The 21,305-nt window shown below is 40.7% G+C and overlaps 1 protein-coding gene across 1 annotated transcript in view; it reads right to left on the bottom strand.

Moving 5' to 3' along the window:
* Nucleotides 1-869: 869 nt before the first annotated feature.
* LOC105390932 (atrial natriuretic peptide receptor 2) overlaps nucleotides 870-21,305 on the bottom strand; it is a 57,384-nt gene continuing 36,948 nt past the window's right edge. The window contains exons 2-8 of the mRNA XM_038106585.2: nucleotides 16,457-16,596; nucleotides 14,054-14,198; nucleotides 11,894-12,043; nucleotides 9,683-9,875; nucleotides 9,180-9,354; nucleotides 2,214-2,404; nucleotides 870-2,129 (exon numbers count right to left, since the gene is read on the bottom strand). Coding sequence (XP_037962513.2) covers nucleotides 1,572-2,129; nucleotides 2,214-2,404; nucleotides 9,180-9,354; nucleotides 9,683-9,875; nucleotides 11,894-12,043; nucleotides 14,054-14,198; nucleotides 16,457-16,592 — 1,548 coding nt within the window. The 5' untranslated portion in view covers nucleotides 16,593-16,596 and the 3' untranslated portion in view covers nucleotides 870-1,571. The remainder of the gene's footprint in view (nucleotides 2,130-2,213; nucleotides 2,405-9,179; nucleotides 9,355-9,682; nucleotides 9,876-11,893; nucleotides 12,044-14,053; nucleotides 14,199-16,456; nucleotides 16,597-21,305) is intronic.

Genomic DNA, 21,305 nt, shown 5'->3' with positions numbered 1-21,305 from the left:
CGTCAAGTCGTTGATTGTAACGTTCGACGTCTTGACTGAACGTCATTCAGCGAGGTCGTTGAATGGGATATAGTATAGCAACTTTGTAATGTCTGGTTAGGGTGAACATCACCAGACAAGAGTCAACAAAAAGACTATGTTACAAAGCTCTTATCTCACAAATTAACAAAACAATAACAATAAACGTACCTTCATATTGTTGTTCATAATTATCCAGTTTCGCCACTTTTTTTCTTTGAAACTATCCGCCCGCGGCGTAATAATAGGTAAATCCATGTTGTATTAACACAAATAACGCACTTTAAATCTAATTTATTTGCAAAAAACTAACAATATAGGTGCTTTTTGTGTCAGCTGTTAGATGTTAGACGCCATATTTGTTTTATTCACCACCTGACTGATTTTAAGTCAGCTAACTAGTTGGACGTTTTGTGACGCTTGTACAATCAACGTTCGGCCTAGTCATACAACTGAACGGGCTAGTGGTTCAATCAAACAGGAGATTAAACCAGTTGCCTGCGACATATGTATTAGGTTATATATTTTATGTATTAATTTATTACAATAAAGGAAAGGTGTGCAGACTATGTTATAGAGTAAGCTCTATTACCTACAATATTGTGGTAATTTCAAGGTTAAATTAAATTATAGAAGTATAAAAGGTCAGTAAAAACACTACTGGGGTATTTACATTTGTCTATATCCTATTATAATAATTTGTGGCGATGTTCCCTTTTCCGTATGGGTTAGTAGACTCATAATAGTCATAATAATATATCTTTTAACATGGCATATCCCTGCTTGTTTTCCAAACAATGTCTTCCTTCAACGTAATATGAAATCAAAGAAAAATATTGAAGCTACAAATGGGATTCTTTATCTTTATAAATGGTGAATATAATTTAACATCTACTTATTAATAATAATGTACTGGACCTTTACTACACATAAAAATTGAGATAGACGTAAATTATTATGACCTTTTCAGAAGGTACATGTATACAATCGCTATTTACATAATTATTATTCTTATATTCTCACTACATCTTTCACTTATTTGCCAAAGTGATTCACTATTATATACAACATTTGGACTTTATCCCAACGCAATATTTAAATCTGAAAATTTTGTTAAGTATCACTTAATTCAATAACTTTTACTAGACGATGTTCTTACTTGAATAATAATAATAATATCTTCATAATTATGTAATCTCTAAATAAATTTTCTACTAACTATAATGACTAAATTATAATAAATATCTTTAGGTATACGAAGCATGCTTTGCACACATATTTATAATATTTATAAATAAATTTACCATTTAAGTAGAGTCACCGTGCCAGACTAGACTAGACTAGATCAAAATAAGTTGTCATTTATTTTAAATCATTGATGAATCAAACTACATCTGAAATCGATTTATGAACTTACATAGAGATACATCTACTCGTACAAATCATCTTACACATTGACTAGATTTAGGTATACCTACTATAGTTTACAAAAAAGTCTTAGAGACTAAATAAAATCTTTTTTGGACCGAGGAGAAACTTTAAGAATAGGGAATTCAGTCTTCGGACTTTACAGAAGATTTGGGTTTCGTGACTTTTTTTGTTGAGATTTCGTTGAGTTTTTCACTACTGACGCAGTTGTTAAACCTGTTGACGACATCTCGAACTTTTCCTTTACTGATGACGAGTTCTTTATCATAAACTGGTGTAACGATATCTTTGGCAGCTCTACTGTTGCCATTGCATACTCCAACGTGCCTGTGAATGCCAGTGTTTGCAAAATGCGCGCTCTGAGACTTTCTGAACTCCCTCACAGCACTATCAATGTTATTGATCAAATCTTTCGCGACAAACGTCGCTATCTCATGCTTGATCCTGTCTCTTTCACTCATGATGTCCTCCAGCTGCCTCTGGTTGGACTGTACTCTTTCTGACACTCGTTCAGGACTTTGGCTGTGTGTGAGTGAGTGCGATGCTGGGCTGTCAGGTCCCTGGAACGTGATGCTGGGGTTGATGGCCGTGTTCGGTTCTGTGTGGTTGCTGTAGTATTGGTATTCGGGGTTGTTGCACTTCTTCTCTCCTATCAGCCAGTATGTGGTCATGAGGCCTTTACCCTGTAAAAAATTCTTATTGATATCTTTTTCCACTCATGAAGTAATCTAAACTAACCAGCGTCTTTATAAAAAACTTCAGCCTACCTTCATAGTGATCTCTCCGCGACACTCCAGCTCAAAACAGTCGTAGAGGTCCAGCACCTCCTTGGTCTTGGGGCTGACGTGGATCTTGAGGGCCTCCCCGTGTGACTCCATCCGGGACGCCGTGTTCACCGTGTCTCCGAACAGACAGTACCGGGGCATCTTCAAGCCGACCACCCCGGCTACGCACGGACCTGGAATAAAATTGTACTTTTCGTCATCATAGTTATGAAAGGGACTAAAGCTGAAACTGACGCACAGGTCAAAACAGAATACTAAAGGCGCCGTCATACTAGCGAACGCGTTTGTACGGTCTTTTGGGACAGTTCGTATCAGATCGCTCTCGGACGTCTTTGTCGTTCAGCTTTCAGACGTCCGAGAGCGATCTGGCACGAACTAATGTCCGCTAATGTGTCGGCGCCTTAACTCAAGATTATGGAAAGAAACAAGAACAACATTGGGAAAGAGGAATACAGATAATTGTGTTAACCAACTGAATTTATGTGGTTATATAATAAATCCTTATATCTCTCTGTCTTGCATATACAATCGCAGCGACACGTGTACCAACATAAACACATACACGATAACCGGCTTCAAACTTTCTCCTTCAAGAGAATTTTGTTTACTAGTCAGAATTTCAGGTTTCAATTTATTATGATTTTGTTTGTGTTTTCTGCAAATTTGATAATATTATGTCGACAACTTTTGAATATTTTGCTCGAGAATCACTTTTATTTTATGGTCTCTTCTAATAGGATTTTCTACTTCAAAGTTGTTTAGTGGACTTTTTCCGTTATGATAACTAGATTTAAGCTAATTTGAAAACTCTATTATGAAAACAAAAAAACTGAAAATAAAATTATGTTTGAAAGAACCATGATAGAACACGTGTAAAATTGTCCTTCAGTGTGTTTATTAAGTGTTTTATTCTCGTATTTGTATTTTGAAGAAATTGAATAACTTAAGCGGAGAAGGTCTCGTTAAGAGACTATTCAAGACTGTGGCACGCGTATCATTCCCATTACTTACGGAACACGTGCATCTAAAACCAGAGTTTTTCTAGTTTTTCCATCATGAACTAAGTAGATAATCTAACAAAAATATATATTATGTAGTCTGAGCCTATCTGAAACCTAGTTAAACATTGTGAGATATGGCGTTTCGACTTTCTCCGTGTTCGGCATCATAAGGGTCACAGTGACAGTTAAATGAAGTCCATTTTTCTCTCCACCTTTAATTTGCAAGGTGCGGGTGCCTATATAAATAGAGTGAGTCGCCCGCGCGCCTCAGTTGGTTTTTGATTTTTGAAGTGAACACTTCGGCAAAATGGCTCAATGTAGCCACGGTTCTCGTCGGCTTCGCTCCGACGGGGAAAAATATAATATTGAATTTGCGGAGTCCTCGCTGCCGGGAGCTGTAGCGTGATGCGGACCAGGCGGCGCGGGGCCTGCCGGCTGCTGCGCACGCAGCCATTGCTGAGGATTTCGTAACGAAGGTTTGAGTTGTTAAGCCGTGAGTAAAATGCTATTATTTACTGCTTTTAAAAGCTCAGCCACTGGTCATAATGCTCCGGCGCTTGGGGTTTTTATCCCACGCAGTAGGGTCCGATTCAATAGTCGTGGTGATGATTGATCACATATTCCGGTCCTACTAGTGGCGCTTGAGCTAGATACTTACATTAATGACCGCTTTAAGTAAAGCATATGTTAATTTTAGACAGGAAAAAATTATAAAAATATATTTTTCTACCCTCAATTTCTAATATTTTTAGAAAACAGTTGATAAAAACTTTGCTATTACAATAATGCACTTGATTATAGCTTAACTATGTAAGGCTTTACAAACAGGAGCTTTCCAGGACCGTCATAGGATTTTTTACAGGAAGCACGTGGCTCCAAGTTTCAGTATGTTGGGACATTGTGGCATGTGCGGCGAGTAATGTGATCCGCCGGTACCTACCCGCTGAGGGTAGGCAGGCCGATTCGGTGAAATTGAAGTTTCGTGTAACCTGCACCCGGCCCTGTGCTCCCGCGCTGGCCGCCGTCTCGTGCCACCTGCATCGCAGCATACACCCGGCCCTGTGCTCCTGCGCTGGCCGCCGTCTCGTGCCACCTGCATCGCAGCATACACCCGGTCCTGGCCCTGGCCACCGGTTTGTGGTACCTGCATCGCTACATAGACCCAGCCATGCACTCCTGCCCTGGCGGCTGTACACCCGGTCCTGGCCCTGGCCACCGTTTTGTGCCACTTGCATCGCAGCGTACACCCGGTCCTGGCCCTGGCCACCGGTTTGTGCTACCTGCATCGCTGCATAGACCCAGCCATGTACTCCTGCCCTGGCGGCTGTGTTGTCCCACCTGCATCGCTGCGCACACCTGGCACTCCTGTTCTGGTTGCCAGATCCAAACGCCCCCTGTCTGGGAAGAGATTTTATGCTCAGCGGAACCGCCTGCACTATTGCTAGCACGGTCATCATCATCATCAGCTATCATTATGAGTGACTTATTTAGAAGGTATCGAGTAACTATTCATCAGTGATTTTGGCATATGCAGACGAACGTTTACTGCCAAGGTTGGTCATGTTAGCCATACGAGGGCACACCAACGAAGCCTGAGTAACCACCTGCAGTCGCCGTAGCCACATCGGCATGGATGACGACAAATCGGGTAACGTGCACCGCTTCTAAAAGTGTTATAGCACTTCAATTTGATGCCTCCGCTGAGGTAGGGTATTCTATTAAAGCAGCTTTCTTCTGATCTGCCCAAAGAGACCTGTAGACTGCTCCTGGGGATAGTTGTGCAATCAATTTTTTATTTCGATGTCTCTGCTGAAGAAACTGTCTAATGCAGCTTTTGTTCTAAACTGCCTAAAGATCATTGGACTGCTCATGGGAATGGTGACGCACGGTAAGTACAGGAGCGTTACTCTATACTGATGAGAAACCAACGAACGAGAGCTGTCGTGCAATTGGCACGTTTAATACATACAAACAGATAGAGCGGCTCGCGCCGCAGTGCACTGAAAGTTCGTTTTTCGTCATATAAAGTGACCCCCCAGACACTATCTTAAGTGTCATGACACATCGGCAGATTCCAGCTTTGAGTCTTTTCTTTTCTCGGCTGTGAGCAAAGTGAATCCCACCGGCGAGTGTTCAACCTAAAAGCACTGAGCTAATTCCTGATTTCGTGAAAGTCGCTGTTGCTATACCATACCGCTTCACAAGTTACCGAATTTATTATGATCCTACTGTCGGGTGATCATGATCGGAGTGTCATCGCGGTTTCTGAGTGGCACCATATTAGCTGTCTTCCTTATGTCCCAGTGGATTGTGAGTATGTATCCGAGCTCTTTGTTGAAAAATGCGTGAACCTCCTACGCAGCAGCTGTCTACTAGTTGTGTATCGAATAAATCGAGTAACGGTGCTCTTGCACGAGACGACTACCTTTTGGTAAAATTATAACTTCCACTATTCTGGGAACATGCATATACCTACTGTGTACTGTGTATCACATCACGTGTAGCCGCAGCCCTACTCAATGTACGGGGCTAGATAATAAACAATGGCAGTCGTCATTAAATTTCTATGAATTTCGAAGGTCTCCCTTTCACCTAAGTACCTATTCATGCCTAAACGGCTTCTCTAATGAAAATGTATTTTTAATTCGATTCTCGCGCAAACGTTTCATAACTATTTTTCAACACTGTATCTGCTGAACTACTTAGACTGACTGGTTAAGATGCAGACGTGCCGTTTTCACAATTCCATTTTGAGTAATCCTCTACTGTTTTATGGACCTTTCAGTTAGTTACGTAACTAGTTACCAAGTAAAAAATTACTTGTGTCATGCTCGTACTCGCATCTCATTTAGGAGCTCTCTGGCCTCTAGCTGAAGGCTAGAGCTGGTATATATATCTACTAAGCTAGTACAGAGTTATAACCGGGCAGCGGTGACGTGGTAGCTGCTTGATTTATTAGAGTTTGCTGAAAACTTTCTAAATAAGTAATAATTATTAGTCATAATATTAACTCTTCGCAGTTCTTTCAGAATGCAATACCAGGTCGCTGAAGTAGGTAACCTTCCTTAGCTGGACGACAACAACACCAAGCCTTTTTGTTAAAAAGAATGTCACAGTTATTCGCCGTTCCACTGTCATATCGATGTCAAAGGACTTTTTCTTGGGTATAGCTAACTACCTAAGTTTACCTATAGATAGCCGCAAGCTATCTGCTGTTGGCGAACTGTCAGTTCTGATTGATAAGTCAGGCTCGAGGTGGCTCGTCCAACTGTCCATGTTCCCGCCATCATGATTGTTGCTTCCACAGATTAGAGAGTCTATGTTGGCTGTCGTTGCATCAGGTCTGATCAGGTACAACTAACATCTTTACGTACCTACCATCTTTATTTAATCGAGCTATTTTATTTTGTTTTATCTAGGTTGACTTAATGGTTTCAAAATCGAACCTACAACAATGTAAGTAGGTACCTACCTACGTACCTTTGAAGTTGCAACAAGGCGAAGCCTTAAGGTTTTGGCCGAGACCTGCCCTTAGTGTTGACGAAAATACCTAAAGGTGACCTTGTTAATGTTTTTCATATGAAGTACTGAACATTTTACTTATCATGGTGGCATGGCTGATCATTTACTTACCCAGTTAAGACATGTTAGCCGGGTTTCATTTATCAACTATTATACCTAATTGTTATTGTTGTGTTAATCAATCTTTATTAATTGATGTCATCTACCAAGGAATGCTGCCAGAGCTCATAATATTCACACATGATGATACAGAATGATAGTAGCCCACAAAATCGGTGCAAAGGCTTATAAAATAACTTTCCTTCCTAGTAGGACTGCACAGGAACTCGTTAACCGCCGAGTTAGTTAGAATACAAAATTAGACTGTGTGTTACTTGTCAATCTAGAATATGAATATAGTGACCTGCATCATGTTTTGAAAAACTGTATACTTAGTTATCCGCCAGTGTCACAGCCTTCATCTAATCTTTTCCAGTAGCTGATGAGGCCGAGATATTTAGTAAAATTATCTTCCCTTCAAGCACCACTCCTCGTTCCAAGGACTAGATGCCGCGCCAGGTGTTGCAGGCCGTATCGTCGTACAGGGCTGACTGAGCAGGTCCACGAGGCTCCAGGGTCGGCTGCTGCATTTCTGAGGTCAGTCCAGAATTACATACCCTAGTCAGCATGTGCTGACCTGAGCCGCAGCGGCCTGGATCGATATTCTACATTTTACAGCTTTTAAATATTGTTGCAAAGTATTTCACTGGTTCCGTCCATTCGGCTAGTGTATGTTAAAAATATTGCCTTGACAATAACAAGATTTTGATCAATAATTACTTATAAGTAATAAGTATTGCTTTCGAAGAGGCACTGTGTGTATCCATATGTATAAATACCTACCTATATGTATAGGTACATACCTTCCATAACTTTCTGACAAGTCAGGAATAATAAGGAAGTACTTAAGTCTTATGTATACTTATACCTTTCTTTTTAGTATACCTATTACCTAGAAATCTATGCATTATAAATTTATAGATTCAAATATTTATCTACTGATATACTCATCAGTAGCTTATGGGTCACAGTTGGTTTTCTCTCCACCATGCGATAATAAACACATCTCACAATGTTTAACTAGGTTTCAGATAGGCTCAGACTACATAATAGACGCATTTTTCCTGAAATAAAAATGACATATTATGTATCTAGCCTATCTGAAACCTAGTCATTTCTGCATGGTGATATTACAACTGAGGCGCGCGGGCGACTCACTCTATTTATATAGGCACCCGCACCTTGCAAATTAAAGGTGGAGAGAAAAATGGACTTCATTTAACTGTCACTGTGACCCTTATGATGCCGAACACGGAGAAAGTCGAAACGCCATATCTCACAATGTTTAACTAGGTTTCAGATAGGCTAGATACATAATATGTCATTTTTATTTCAGGAAAAATGCGTCTATTTTTTCGTGGTAAATTCGGCTTGCGTGTATTCATTCGAAGTTAAGATAGGACTATGCGAAAGCTTGGTAACCTGTGTGCTATGCGAAAGTATGGAATGCTATTTATTATATTATGTACGTACCTACAGTTCGGATATTCACTCATAACTGCAATCCCTCTGTGAGAGGCGCCAAGCGATGCGATAAAACACACAAAACAAAATGTATCAAAACACACAGTGCTTCTCCTCACTTGGCAGGAGAGATCACTAATTTCAAATATTTAACCCGAGAGCAATCTGTTTCGATGTCTGTCTTTAAACAAATATCTGCTCCGACCGGGCATCGAAGCTAGGACAGTCGGCACAGAATATCTAATAGTCCATCACTCACCAGTGTGCATCGGGAGTGAACAGCCGCTCCCTGGGCCGGTGCGGGACGGTCTTCACCCGGACGGCCCTGAGCAGCGCCAGCGACATGACACACAGCACTGACACACAGAGCCCTGACTTACTGACACAGCGCCCTGACTCAGTGACATACAGCGCCGTGACTTACTGACACAGCGCCCTGACTCAGTGAACACAGAGCCCTGACTCACTGACACAGCGCCCTGACTCACTGACACACAGCGCTCTGACGCACTGACACACGACTTACCAGTATGCATCCCGATGCGCAGCAACAATCCCCGGGGCGGTGTGGGACGGTCTTCACCCGGATGGCCCCGAGCAGCGCCAGGGACATGACACAGAGAGCTGACACACAGCGCCCTGATTAACTGTCACATCGCCCTGACTCAGTGGCACACAGCGCCTTGACTCACTGAAACAGCGCCCTGTCTCACTGACACACAGCACTGACACACGACTCACCAGTGTGCATCCCGATACGTAGTAGAAACCTCTCTCCGGGGCGGTGCGGGACGGTCTTCACCCGGATAGCCCCACTGACACACAGCGTCCTGACACCCTGACACACTGACATTCGACTCACCTGTGTGCATCCCGATGCGCAGCAACAGTCTCTCCCCGGGGCGGTGCGGGACAGTCTTCACCCGGACGGCCCCCAGCAGCGCCAGGGACATCCGGGCGATCTCCGCCGCGTGCCGATTGCCGTTGCGCATCGGCAGCCCGGACACCACCATGTACGCGTCGCCTATTGTCTCCACCTGGTGATGATGGGTGTGTAAGTTTGGTGGTAATGGATTTGGAAGCTTCTTTCAATGACAATAATATTATGATATGGGGTGGCGTGATTTGTATAGCACAAAGCCACAGTGCGTTTTGTGCCACGCGTGGGTATGCTGCTGCCTGTTGTCAATTACTGAGGGTGGACGGAACAACAACTGAACTTTATTTAGGTACATCCGGTTCACCCAGTGTGCGATTAACACTATTCTGACTGACTAATCCTTTCACTACGGTGAAAAACCCTAGACGCGCTCTAGTGTATCGTGTTTGACAAGTAAGAAGAAGAAGAAAATATCAACTGCTTACCTTATAGACATCGAAGTTCTCAATAATGGAGTCGAAACTCGTGTACAAGTCGTTCAAAAGGTCGACGACCTCGAGCGGGGTGGACTCGGCGGATAGTTGGGTGAATCCGATGATGTCGCTGAAGTATATCGTCACCTGGTCGTAGGTCTCCGCCATGACCGGCTGACCCATTATCAGCTGGGAGGCCACTGATCTGTGCAGGAAGGTAAATAAATAAAAATATTAAATATGTGGGGACATCTCACACACAGCCAACCGACACCAAACTAGGCATTAAATATATACGACGACTAAACACAAGGCAAACACGAATGCTCATCACACATAATTTTTGCACTGGGCGGGATTCAAACCCGCGGCCCCAAGCTTCGGAAGTAGCTGCGGAGTGTAGCTAAGGCGGAGTGCCTTAGCTACGGTGCCGTCAAAGAAGGTAAAATAAGTTAAGCGATAAACATACAAATAACGGTGAGGACCTCTGGGGAAGCATTAAGCGCCCGCTTTTCACAACAGATGCGAGTTCAATTCCAGCCAGGAGTTACCATCTCCGCATAGCTATGTTGTTATTCTATGGTAGTAACAATCGGTCGATTAAACTCATCATTCTTTTAACAACAATAATAAAGTAAATTTTCCAATCCAACTCCGCTTCCTTATAACAATATTGTTTAAAACATTATAAGATAACTTCCAATACCAATAAAATCTTACAAAAGTTGTATTTTCAATTACGATAAATGCCAATGTAGAACCAGATGCTTTCAGCAGAAGTTCATACAAAATTCAACGTTAGGTTTTCGCTTTAAAGAAAAGTAGAAAATTGTTCGCACGTGCCTTAGATATAAATTCTGATGGTTACTGTTATTGGAACAATCTAACTTGGATACAATAAAGCTTTTCATTGACTGTAAAATTCTTTGGGGAAATAAATATTCGTGTTCAAACAACAAACAAGTCTTTACGCCTCTCGGGATTTTCATTATTGATATTTTGCCTTTTTATTGCTAGCAAGTGAGCTGAAAACAGATTTTTGTGTTTTAAAAATGGTATGACAGACTCGGACTCTACTACACTCACGGGCAATGAAAAGGTTCCACTGAGAAAATCACCAAATTACTCCTAAACGGAAAAATTTAGCTTAATGACGCCTTCTGCAACATTCGACTACATTTAACAAAGCATCAGGATATTACCAACTAAAAACGTAATATTTTGTTCAAAGTTTAAACTGAATGGTTGAAAAAATTGGGTTCGTTTGGTGTCGGCATTTTGTGAGTGGAACTTTTTCATTGCCCGGCAGTGTAATATAAATTATCTTATAGACTGCCAAATGTTATTAATGTACTTAACTAGATACTCCGTTTAGTTTTTCAAACCTTGTTACTAAGTTGGCAATATTTGGCATAGTTATGCCGATTGTTTGTCCACCTCACCAATTTACGAAGGTGAACATTACATTCGTAGGTAATATATGTTCCAACGCTGAATCAGATTTGAACATAAACATCTCGTAGTAAACTGAAGTATACCTCGGGATGCTATTCCATTTCTCTTCATACAAACTGTCTGCAGTAAGCACTGTGGCAGTAAGAGAGTAATTTCCTTGCTCATTTCCAACTGAAATAACGTTTCCCGGACACATTTTGTACGAGTGAAATATCATAATATTAGTTTTAAGTATACCTACCATTCATTCAGGGAACATTGGAATAAAACAAATATATGTTAGTTAAAAACAGTTTTATGAACTAATTTTTAATCTAATCTGCAAAGTGAAATTAATGTAAATTAAGTGAAATTAACCTGCATGTAGCTAAATTTTTTTTTCGCAAAAGGATACAGATTTGCACAAAACCGTGATATATAAAACCTTGGGCTCATTACATTTACATTTGCTTAGCACTAGAACAAAATAGGTCATTTATAATCATGAAAATTCGAACATAAAATAATAACAATTAGGTCGCATAAACCGCTACAGCTAACCGACTAACTTCTCACAACATAGGGTGTTTTTAATATCGTACGGATTTCATCAAGCATGCGGGATCGCATGCCATTTTCCCGCATCCCGCGTGCATATTCCGAGCATTACAATAAATAGTTGTATGAAAATTACACTTATGCGGGTGTATCGTGTGCATGTAATACTTGCGAAGCAATCCCGCGTGCGTGATGAAATCCGCACGATATAAAATAACAAAACAGGCATACTTGGGCAGCAGTTGGTACAGCAGTTCCTCGCACTTCCTCTTCTCCTCCAGGTAGTCGCTGGTCCTCTCCTCCACGAGAGCCTCCAAGTTGTTGGCGTACTGCTCCACCTGGCTCAGCAGCGCGTCCAGACGGGTTGAGGTCTCACAGTCCCTGGAGACAAATTGAGGGTTTTCATCATCACTAGGTAGAAAGGTTTCAATGAAGGAAGGGTTTTAGGCGTAGTCCACCACGCTGGCCTAGTGCGGGCCAGTAAACCCCACAAGGGGGGGTCACACATAAATTGAGGTTTATAATGGCTAAAATTTTTGACTGCCCTCCTTTAACCCTTAATAAAGCATTGCTGCCCGAAATTGTTCTTTGTTTTTTAGCGTTAAAATTAATGTGCGATTCGTATTCCATAAGGGTTAAACTAAAAATAAAAATAGTGACCATTTTGGATTGGATTAATGGATTTCGCCGTAAATGGCGTGCGGGTGCGGCTGAAAATTGAGTCCCATTTGACCCCAGGCCTGAATTCGCATCCGTTCATGAGTGTGAACATGGCCAGTATTGATAATGCTACTGACAAGAGAAACTTAAAAGAATTGACCCCCCACTGTGGTTTCATCGCATAAAAACTCCATAAAAGATTTCAACTTTTCGTAACGCTCTATTGCCGTAAAAAATTAATGATTTTTTTCAGTACCTATAAACCCATAACTGGATAACATAAAATCTAGTCCTTATAGCCACACTGCACTGCACGAAATCTTTCTATGCTAATGCAATGCGCCACCGACCCACAGTGCAGGTTTCTGAAAATGGTATATATCTATTCACATACTATTGCAGTCTATTCTTTATTATAGCGGCATTTCCAGGATTTAGTAATTATATCTAGACTATGCTAACCTATTCTCACCCCCACATATCCATTTATAGTTTACTGTTATTCATGATAATGTTTCCACAACAGAAAACTTTTAAACCCATACTGAAAAAGATTTCATAACATATTTAATCTGCGTAGATGTATGTTAGGAACAGGGGGTCACTCTATGTACCGAAAACGAAATTTCCGAGAGCCACAACTCTATCTCATTGTATTAAAACGACAGCTCTCGTTCGTTTGTACAGAGTAACCCTCCAGATAGCACAGTAGAGCACAAAGATAAGCTGCTATGCTATTGTTAGATCTAGAAGTAGATAGATGCGATCGCGATAGAGTGCCATGACTGACAGTAGTGTATCTGTCGCAGGCATCTGGTTTAATCTCCTTTTTGATTGAAGCACTAGCCCGTTCATTGGATGGCGCTATTCAGTTGTATGACTAAAGGACAACTCGTCAAATCGTTGATTGTAACGTTCGACGTCTTGACTGAACGTCATTCAGCGAAGTCGTTGAATGGGATATAGTATGGCTACTTTGTAATGTCTGGTTAGGGTGAACATGACCTGACAAGAGTCGACAAAAAGACTATGTTAGAAAGCTCTTATCTCACAAATTAACTAAACAATAACAATAAACGTACCTTCATATTGTTGTTCATAATTATCCAGTTTCGCCACAATTTTTTCTTTGAAACTATCCGCCCGCGGCGTCGTAATAATAGGTAAATGTTGTCCATCCACACTATTTTAACACAAATAACGCACTTCAAAGCTAATTTTTTTGCAAAAAACTAACACTATAGGTGCTTTTTGTGTCAGCTGTTAGCTGTTAGACACCATATTTGTTTTATACACCACCTGACTGATTTTAAGTCAGCTAACTAGTTGGACGTTTTTTGACGCTTGTACAATCAACGTTCGGCGTAGTAATACAATTGAGTAGCGCCATCCAATGAACGGGCTAGTGATTCAACCAAAAAGAAGATTCAAACAGATGCCTGCGACATATCTAAGGTTACCTATATAACCATTAGAGATATGCTACCCAGGTGGCTAAAGGCTATGGATAGTTTGTTATCCAACAATCATATTCACTTGTCCACACTGTAGCACTGGTGGAATGGTGCTTTCACATCGTCGCAGCACAAATGCATAGAAAACCTCAGGTGCATAGGCACCCTAGTATGACCCTTCTGACTAGCTAACTTATACTAGCTGTCCCTCTCGCAATGTTCCAGTCAACCCTGCTTGTAGGTGAGAGACAAACATAAACTATGTTTCTGCACTTACTTATTAATCCTGTGTATGTTCTCCTTCAGAGCGAGGAAGTCGGGGCGGTCTTCGTCGGGCAGTCCCCAGGGCGGCTCGCCCGTCAGCGACTGACGCGGCGACGCTGACAGTGGGGACGTGCCGCGGTTACGCATCTCTGCACTGCCTGTGGGGTTACACAAAAAAAATATACAATACAAAACATCAACACAAGGTACAGACAATACAATATAAATAATATACAGGGTGTTGCAAAAAGGGTATACTAAGCCGAAAGGGGGTGACTCAGTGGGTCATTCTGAACAACTTTTGTTCTGCGAGTTTTGGAAATTCGGAGTCACCTTTCGGCTTAACATACCCTTTTTGCAACACCCTGTAATATTATAATAATACAATACAAAGATCTAGAAATAATAGAAATCCAAGATACAAAAAAAACAATAACAGGTTGCGTTCCTGTCCAGAGTCTCAAAAAGAAACCAGCCCAGCACAAAGTGCTGTGGACAAAGGCCACAACGCTTCAGCTGGCCTTTATGTGACGATGCGAAGCGATGGTCATATGGGTCTGGACTCTGAACCCCTGATGCTACGTGCAATTAACTATACTTGGATGGGTCCATAACGATCTATCAGTGCACCTCAATAGATGGGGCTGATAGACGAGTAGGTACTTCAAGCTAATACAAAAGCAAAAATGTTTCAATAAACTATTTATTACAGTTTCAGTTAATTTTCAATATTGTCATATTGGAAAAATGCTATTTTTATCACCGTAAAATCGAACGAGAAAACCTATTAAACCTGAGTGAAACTGGCGAGAATAACACACAATACTATAAGCCGCTTATTAAAAGTACAGCAAAGTAAATTACGAAGCGCTGTGTTTTTTGAAGCGAAAACGTATAAAACAGAACAGATTTACAGCTGTTGATGTCTTTTCCAGAAATACACTTCTATTTTTGTTCTACTTCTGTGAAACATCATTACATATTATAGTGAAAACCTGTTAATACCTGTTTACGGTTTTTTTAACTATGAGTTTTTTTTTCACAGTATAAATATCACTTAAATTCGGGAGTTGGATAGACTTGGATTGAGGCATTATTACTAATACTGTTAAATATCTAGCCACTTAGAGTAAATTCAATAAAACGAAACCACAAACACTTTAACACAAATTTAAATAAAATTCAAGAGTTATTTCAGTGGAAAATATATTTTCTTTGCAGTGCATACACCTGAAGAGACGCGCATAAGTAATATTAAAAAATTTATACGGGTTTCACTATAAATAAGTTAGTACAAAGCTTTAGAGAGCCAAGTACTTACTGTTCACTGGTCTTTATGGTTCTTACTTCATAAGTCTTGAGGGAAAATATAAAATGTGGAAGAGCATATTTTTAAGCAAAGCTTTTAGTCTCAAACATGTGGGGAAGAGCGGGTTTCTTCAAGGATGCTCTTGAATCTCTCTTCCTCACATGTTTCATGTGTGATTTATGTCTAGTTTTCAAGATGTCTGGATAAAATTAAATATACCTACAAATTCTATTTATACACACAAATGTTTAGCACGGTCAAATACCTTAAAGTATGATCAGATAATAATCCATCTGTAAGCTTCTTTGTACTTTTTAAATCATTTACATATAGCTGCTGAGATTTATGGTTCAAGAAATATTAAAGTAATTTTATATTTTGTGGTTATATTAATTTAAAGTCTAGGTATATATCATACTTAATGAACCAATTTATGCAAAACCGAAACTATGCGGTTGCATGGCTGTATTAAGTTAATTAGTAAAAGCGGAAAATGCGATTGTCGCAACATGAAAATTGGTATAGCGTGTTCCATTCGCAACGAATAATTTTATGCTAAACCAGCATAATAGTGATACGTTCATTATAAACTGAATATTCTCCAAAACTCAGAAGATATTAATTAATCTATGATTATAATGTTTAGTTATGAAGAATAATAAAACAAGTTTTTTTATATTGAAGATCAAGTGGCAAGTTACGAGTTAATTCTTTGCGACTACTAACCGAATGAAACGCCGGCTCATAATGGTGCTCCCATACTGATTATTAGGTCGGTATTGAGGTCCAAGAATCGCTCTCTCGCGCACCAGCCTATCCCGCATCCACTCACGTTTCAACTTATCCACCAAATAAATGAACTACAGGTACACAAAGACATATCGCTTGGAGTTACACTGGTGGCTCCAGTGGCTCCTCTCGTGCCAGTCAGTCTGTCTCACATCCACTCACGTTTGAACTTATCCTCCACGTAAATAAACTACAGTTTACATAGACACATTGCTTGTCTTTCATACACCCACACATCTCTTCTTCTTCAAGTGCCGTCTCCTAGCGGAGGTTGGCGATCACCCCACTGATTTTCTGTGCTCAGCTAGAACCACTCACGTTTGAACTTGTCCTCCAGCACGGCAGCGCAGTAGTCGCAGGCGAGCGTGCAGTGCGGGCGCCGCGGCTCCAGCAACGGGCTGATGGCGCGCCGCGGGCTGGACGAGTCGTCCCCTCCCGGCGGCACCAGACTCATGGCTCTACGGACAAGTGATACACGGTTAGAGGCACCAGTGACACATGGTTAAAGGCACCAGACGCATGGCTCTGGGGACAAGTGACACATGTTTGGAGGCACCAGATATATAGATAGATAGATAATTCTTTATTGCACACAAAGACAGAAATTACAATAGGAAATGCACAACATAGACGTTGCAATTGGCGGTCTTATTACTAAGAGTAATTTCTTCAAGGCTCTGGGAACAAGTGATACACGGTTAGAGGCACCAGACTCATGGCTCTAGGGAGAAGTGAGATATGGTTAAAGGCACCAGACTCTTGGCTCTGGGGACAAGTGACACATGGTGAGGCGTGGTTCTCGAGTTGCACGAAAATTGCACTGCTCCGTTTCATGAGTTAACACTTAACATCAAAAAGACAAACAATTACTACGTATACTCTTTTTAACCCTAAAATTGTATGTAACCAAATATTCATAGAACGTTTCGTGGCTAAAATGCATACAATCGAACCCCAAAGAACAAAAATTCTATATAATCGCACAAATACATGTATGTAAGCTGGCATGTAGGTATATCTACACTGTGACGTTCCTTACATCATCATCACGTTCATCACATATCATGTTGTAGGTTGTTATGGATAAAAACAGCGCGCAATAAAAAATCTCTGAAGCTAAATATTGAGTTACCTGTAACCGAATAACGCCGAAAATATTCTGAACTGTAGTTCGTTGAACCTTCCTGAAATGTGCGAAAAACAACTACTTTGGTATCCAAGCTTGACGACGTATTGTTCGGTCCAGTATTTGAAAGGAATATCGGATTATGAGAGCTATAAGCTGTGTATGCATAGTGCTCGCACCTTTATAAAGTCAGCTTTACTTACCGGTCCAATATTTTAAAATATCAATGCACTAATGGTGCATGTTTCATATATTCTAGAATAGCAGTGGTAGTTTTTATCTAATGGTACTAACTTAGAATTTACCCTATTATTTGAACAAAATTCTCAGCATTCTTGCGAGGTGGCAGCGAGATAAGTACAACGAAGAAAATAAATAAACTTCACCGAATCGCAAACAATGCCGCCAGCTTTCACACTTTTCTTTTTGCTTATACTTTGTTCTTGAAATCCTAACGGATTATGGTATTTGGAAATGATTTTTTCTTCTGATTACTTATTATAGGCTGACATCTAATTATAAGTATTATCAATAAAACTAACAATCTATGAACTTACTAAACCGGTACTAAGTACTGCTGATAATGCAAACTAAATCACGTCGAGATTTCATTAATATAAGTAGTTCATAATTATGCGGTATACAAATCCAAACAGCATGTTACGAGACTTTTAAATAACTGCCAGTAAGCACAAGGGATTCTGATATTCCAACACACGTATTTTTTAACTCCTTAATAAATAATTATCAGTTCGGAATTACAAAACTTTTCTTTGAAAAGCATTTAACTGACTTTCCAAGATCCCAAGTTCTCAACCAGAATAATTCACTCGAAGAACTGTGGTTGTGTAAAGTTTAATTACAGCAGATTGTTGGGCAACAGAGGGGTCTTACATGAAACATTTCAAGCTAAAGGGTTTACAATAAACATTTACCTTATTTCAGATACGGGCAAACGAAAATAAAGTTCGGCAACTCTTTATGTTGGCTTCTTATTCTTGTTATTTTCTAAAGTAATGTAGGTAACAATCATATTCTTTGCATTTTTATACAACAACTTTTTGAACTTTTAAAATTATGAAATATTTTACTATACAATAGTAGGGAACTACTTACAGAAAAAAATCTATTGCTTATTTTGTCCTGCTTTATTCGTAGCGTAAAGCTGATCCAATCAAAAACATAAATGTGAAATGAGAGCCAAGTTCAATATTATTATACTTACCTAAATGCCGAATGTTGACTTCAACGACAAAAGAAGTGAGATCTAAATGGGTGCCAAGTTCAATGGTCAGTCCTGAAATTTATTTATAAGTAACAGTATTACATAATCATATCTTCTTATAACATAAAATAATGTATTGTAGCCTAAGGTCTGATTTGGCTAGTTTTTTTAAACCTACCTCAACGAATTATTATGTTCGACCAGCAATACAAATTTTTGGAATTAAATAAGAACTGACAAATTCTTGTTGGTTCAAATTGTGAAGGCTATAATACATGAATGAAAACTAGCCAAGACAGACCTTCCAATTCCCATCCGATACGATCCGTACCCATCCGGTCCGTACATATCCGATTCCATCCAATACGATCCGATCCGATTTGGTCCGTTCCCATTCCATTCTATTATATTAATAGCTATCTTAGACTAGTTAACAGTTAATAGTAATAGTACCATAAGAGTTTTGATCTATACGTGAGTGAGTCAGTCAATGTTAAAAATGAGGTTTTTTGGACATTAATATCAAAATAACCGTTTGAGATACGCTTATGAAATTTAGAACACATATGTACCGCGCTAGTGTCAATACTCGTATATGAGCCAAATTTCATATGTTTATATTAAATAGTTTTTCATTTATGAGGGGGTCAAAAGTGTCTCGAAATGGTTCGTGTAACACACGGTGCGGCTCGCCAGTTCTGTTTCTCGAACTTGGCTTGACACGCTACCGCGTGTCTAGATAAATTTCTGTATGCATAGATTTCTATTGGTCGTAAGTACGTTATTTTCATATACTTCTGGGAGAAACTTTCACCCGAACAGCAAGCACTAGATAGGATTTGTGACTTACATCGCTAAACTTGTACGTCGCACGCAAATATTTCAGAAATAAGCTGATTTTGATAAAATATTGAGGTAATATGGCCCAAAAAAACAAATCAAAAATCAGTTCAGCCCATTTGGAGCTATGCTTCAGACAGATACAAATACACAGACACGTGAAACTTATAACACGCCTCTTTTTTTCAGGGGTTTAAAAACTAACGGTGAGATAGACCAGGGAACTTTCAAAGGTTACGGCTGCTGCGACACGACGTGTCTGACACGCACGATGTCTGTAGATATAATCAGACCTTTAAGTTCATATCATTTAATGTAGTTTTAATATTATGCCTCTCAGTAAGAACTAAGAGTCTCAGTAAGAGTAAACTTATAAAAATATATTGGGCAGAATATATAGACAACACTATCTATGTCATGTGAAATAGTAGTGGGTCGTCTGTTCAAAACTCCAATATCCAATCTGGGGATTCAATCAACGAGCGTACAAACGATGGATGCAATTCCAGTAATACAGAGAAAAGCTATTTGGTGAATTTCTACGCTAGTTGTGTTTTACATGCTGCCAATAGATTGATGGGAATGTTTTCAAATATAAATATAATGTGCCAATAAGCCATAAACCATTAAGATTAGATATGTCGCAGGCAATTTGTATGATCTCGCCGTTTAGATACGGCATCGTCAGTTTACAAATGCTCGCTGTTTTGTAATTTGCCGAAGGCATATTGATAACTCGTTCAATCGTTCTGATTTCAACGTTTGTAGGCGACGCATTTATGATTTAAATAATTTTATAAATATTCACGGAACATGTACAAACGTATAACACCTGATTGTGTCAAATCATTACATGTGCTGCCATCTATTATTTTTTGTGCGCAAATAAAGGCGGCGGTAGTGGAAGCGCGCCGCGATTTTAATAAAATAACTACCCTTTTTTTTAGTCCGTAACTAGCAGCATCACCATACGCTTGCACCGTCGTCGCATAACCGAATTTCGAGTGTTTTTCTTGTACATCCCCTACAAAGTCTGGTCTTCGAGCACGGATCGTGTCCAGCACAATGTTTGTGACACCTCCGAACAAGAGACTACGCCGAAGGTTGCGCGAGCAAGTCGATGCACACGACGAGACCAAACCCGGTAACGTGGCCGCCATGGAGTTACCTAAGTGTGAAGTTCTAGATCGTGAACCCTGTGTCCCCACCACGTCACGAACCAAAGAGGAGAACATTCACGACCAGCTCCAGAAGAATGCTACACCGTACAAATCCGTTATAGAAGGATCGAGAGCATCGTCGAGGTCAAAGAGGTCAACTGCGTCATCAACCGCCAAGCGCAAACAATTGGAACTAGAAGCTGCCGAAGCTAAGGCAAAAATTCAATTGCTGCTGATAGATAAACGCTTGGAAGCCGATTTAGCCAAGATAGAAGCTGAAGAAGAAGAGTCGGATGAAGACAAGAGCACGACGACTATTGATGATCACCGAAGGTCACAAGTGGAGGAGTGGCTGAACCACAGCCAGCAGGCGGGCCCCGCTGGCGCCACCAGCCGGCCGCCGTCGCCGCCTCCGCCACCCGCGTCTGCTCCGCCGGCCCCCACGCCGGCCGCGCCCGCTGCAGGTGTCCCCGCCGCTGCACGCCACGCACCTGTCCAGCACCAGGATCAATCATTGTCCAGCATCAGACAACTAGCGCTGGAACTGAAGAATATAATGGTATCATCACCAGCGCCCCCAGATGAACGCCTCCTCAGTCGCTTATCAACACCCCGTGACCTACCAAGCTTCGGTGGTGATTGTATTGAGTGGCTCCACTTCAAGACTGCGTATGATGAGTCTACCCGTGTGTGCCAGTTCAGTGACTCCGAGAACTTGTGGAGATTGCGCAAAGCACTTCGTGGTGAAGCTCTGGAAGCTGTCACCGACCTGCTGATCGGCAACACACCGCCGGGAGTCGTCATGGAGTCGCTACA

This window comes from Plutella xylostella, chromosome 7 (assembly GCF_932276165.1).
Source record: "Plutella xylostella chromosome 7, ilPluXylo3.1, whole genome shotgun sequence".
Classification (NCBI taxonomy): domain Eukaryota; kingdom Metazoa; phylum Arthropoda; class Insecta; order Lepidoptera; family Plutellidae; genus Plutella; species Plutella xylostella.
Note: the sequence above shows the minus strand (reverse complement) of the source record. Positions and strands in the feature narration are given on the sequence as shown.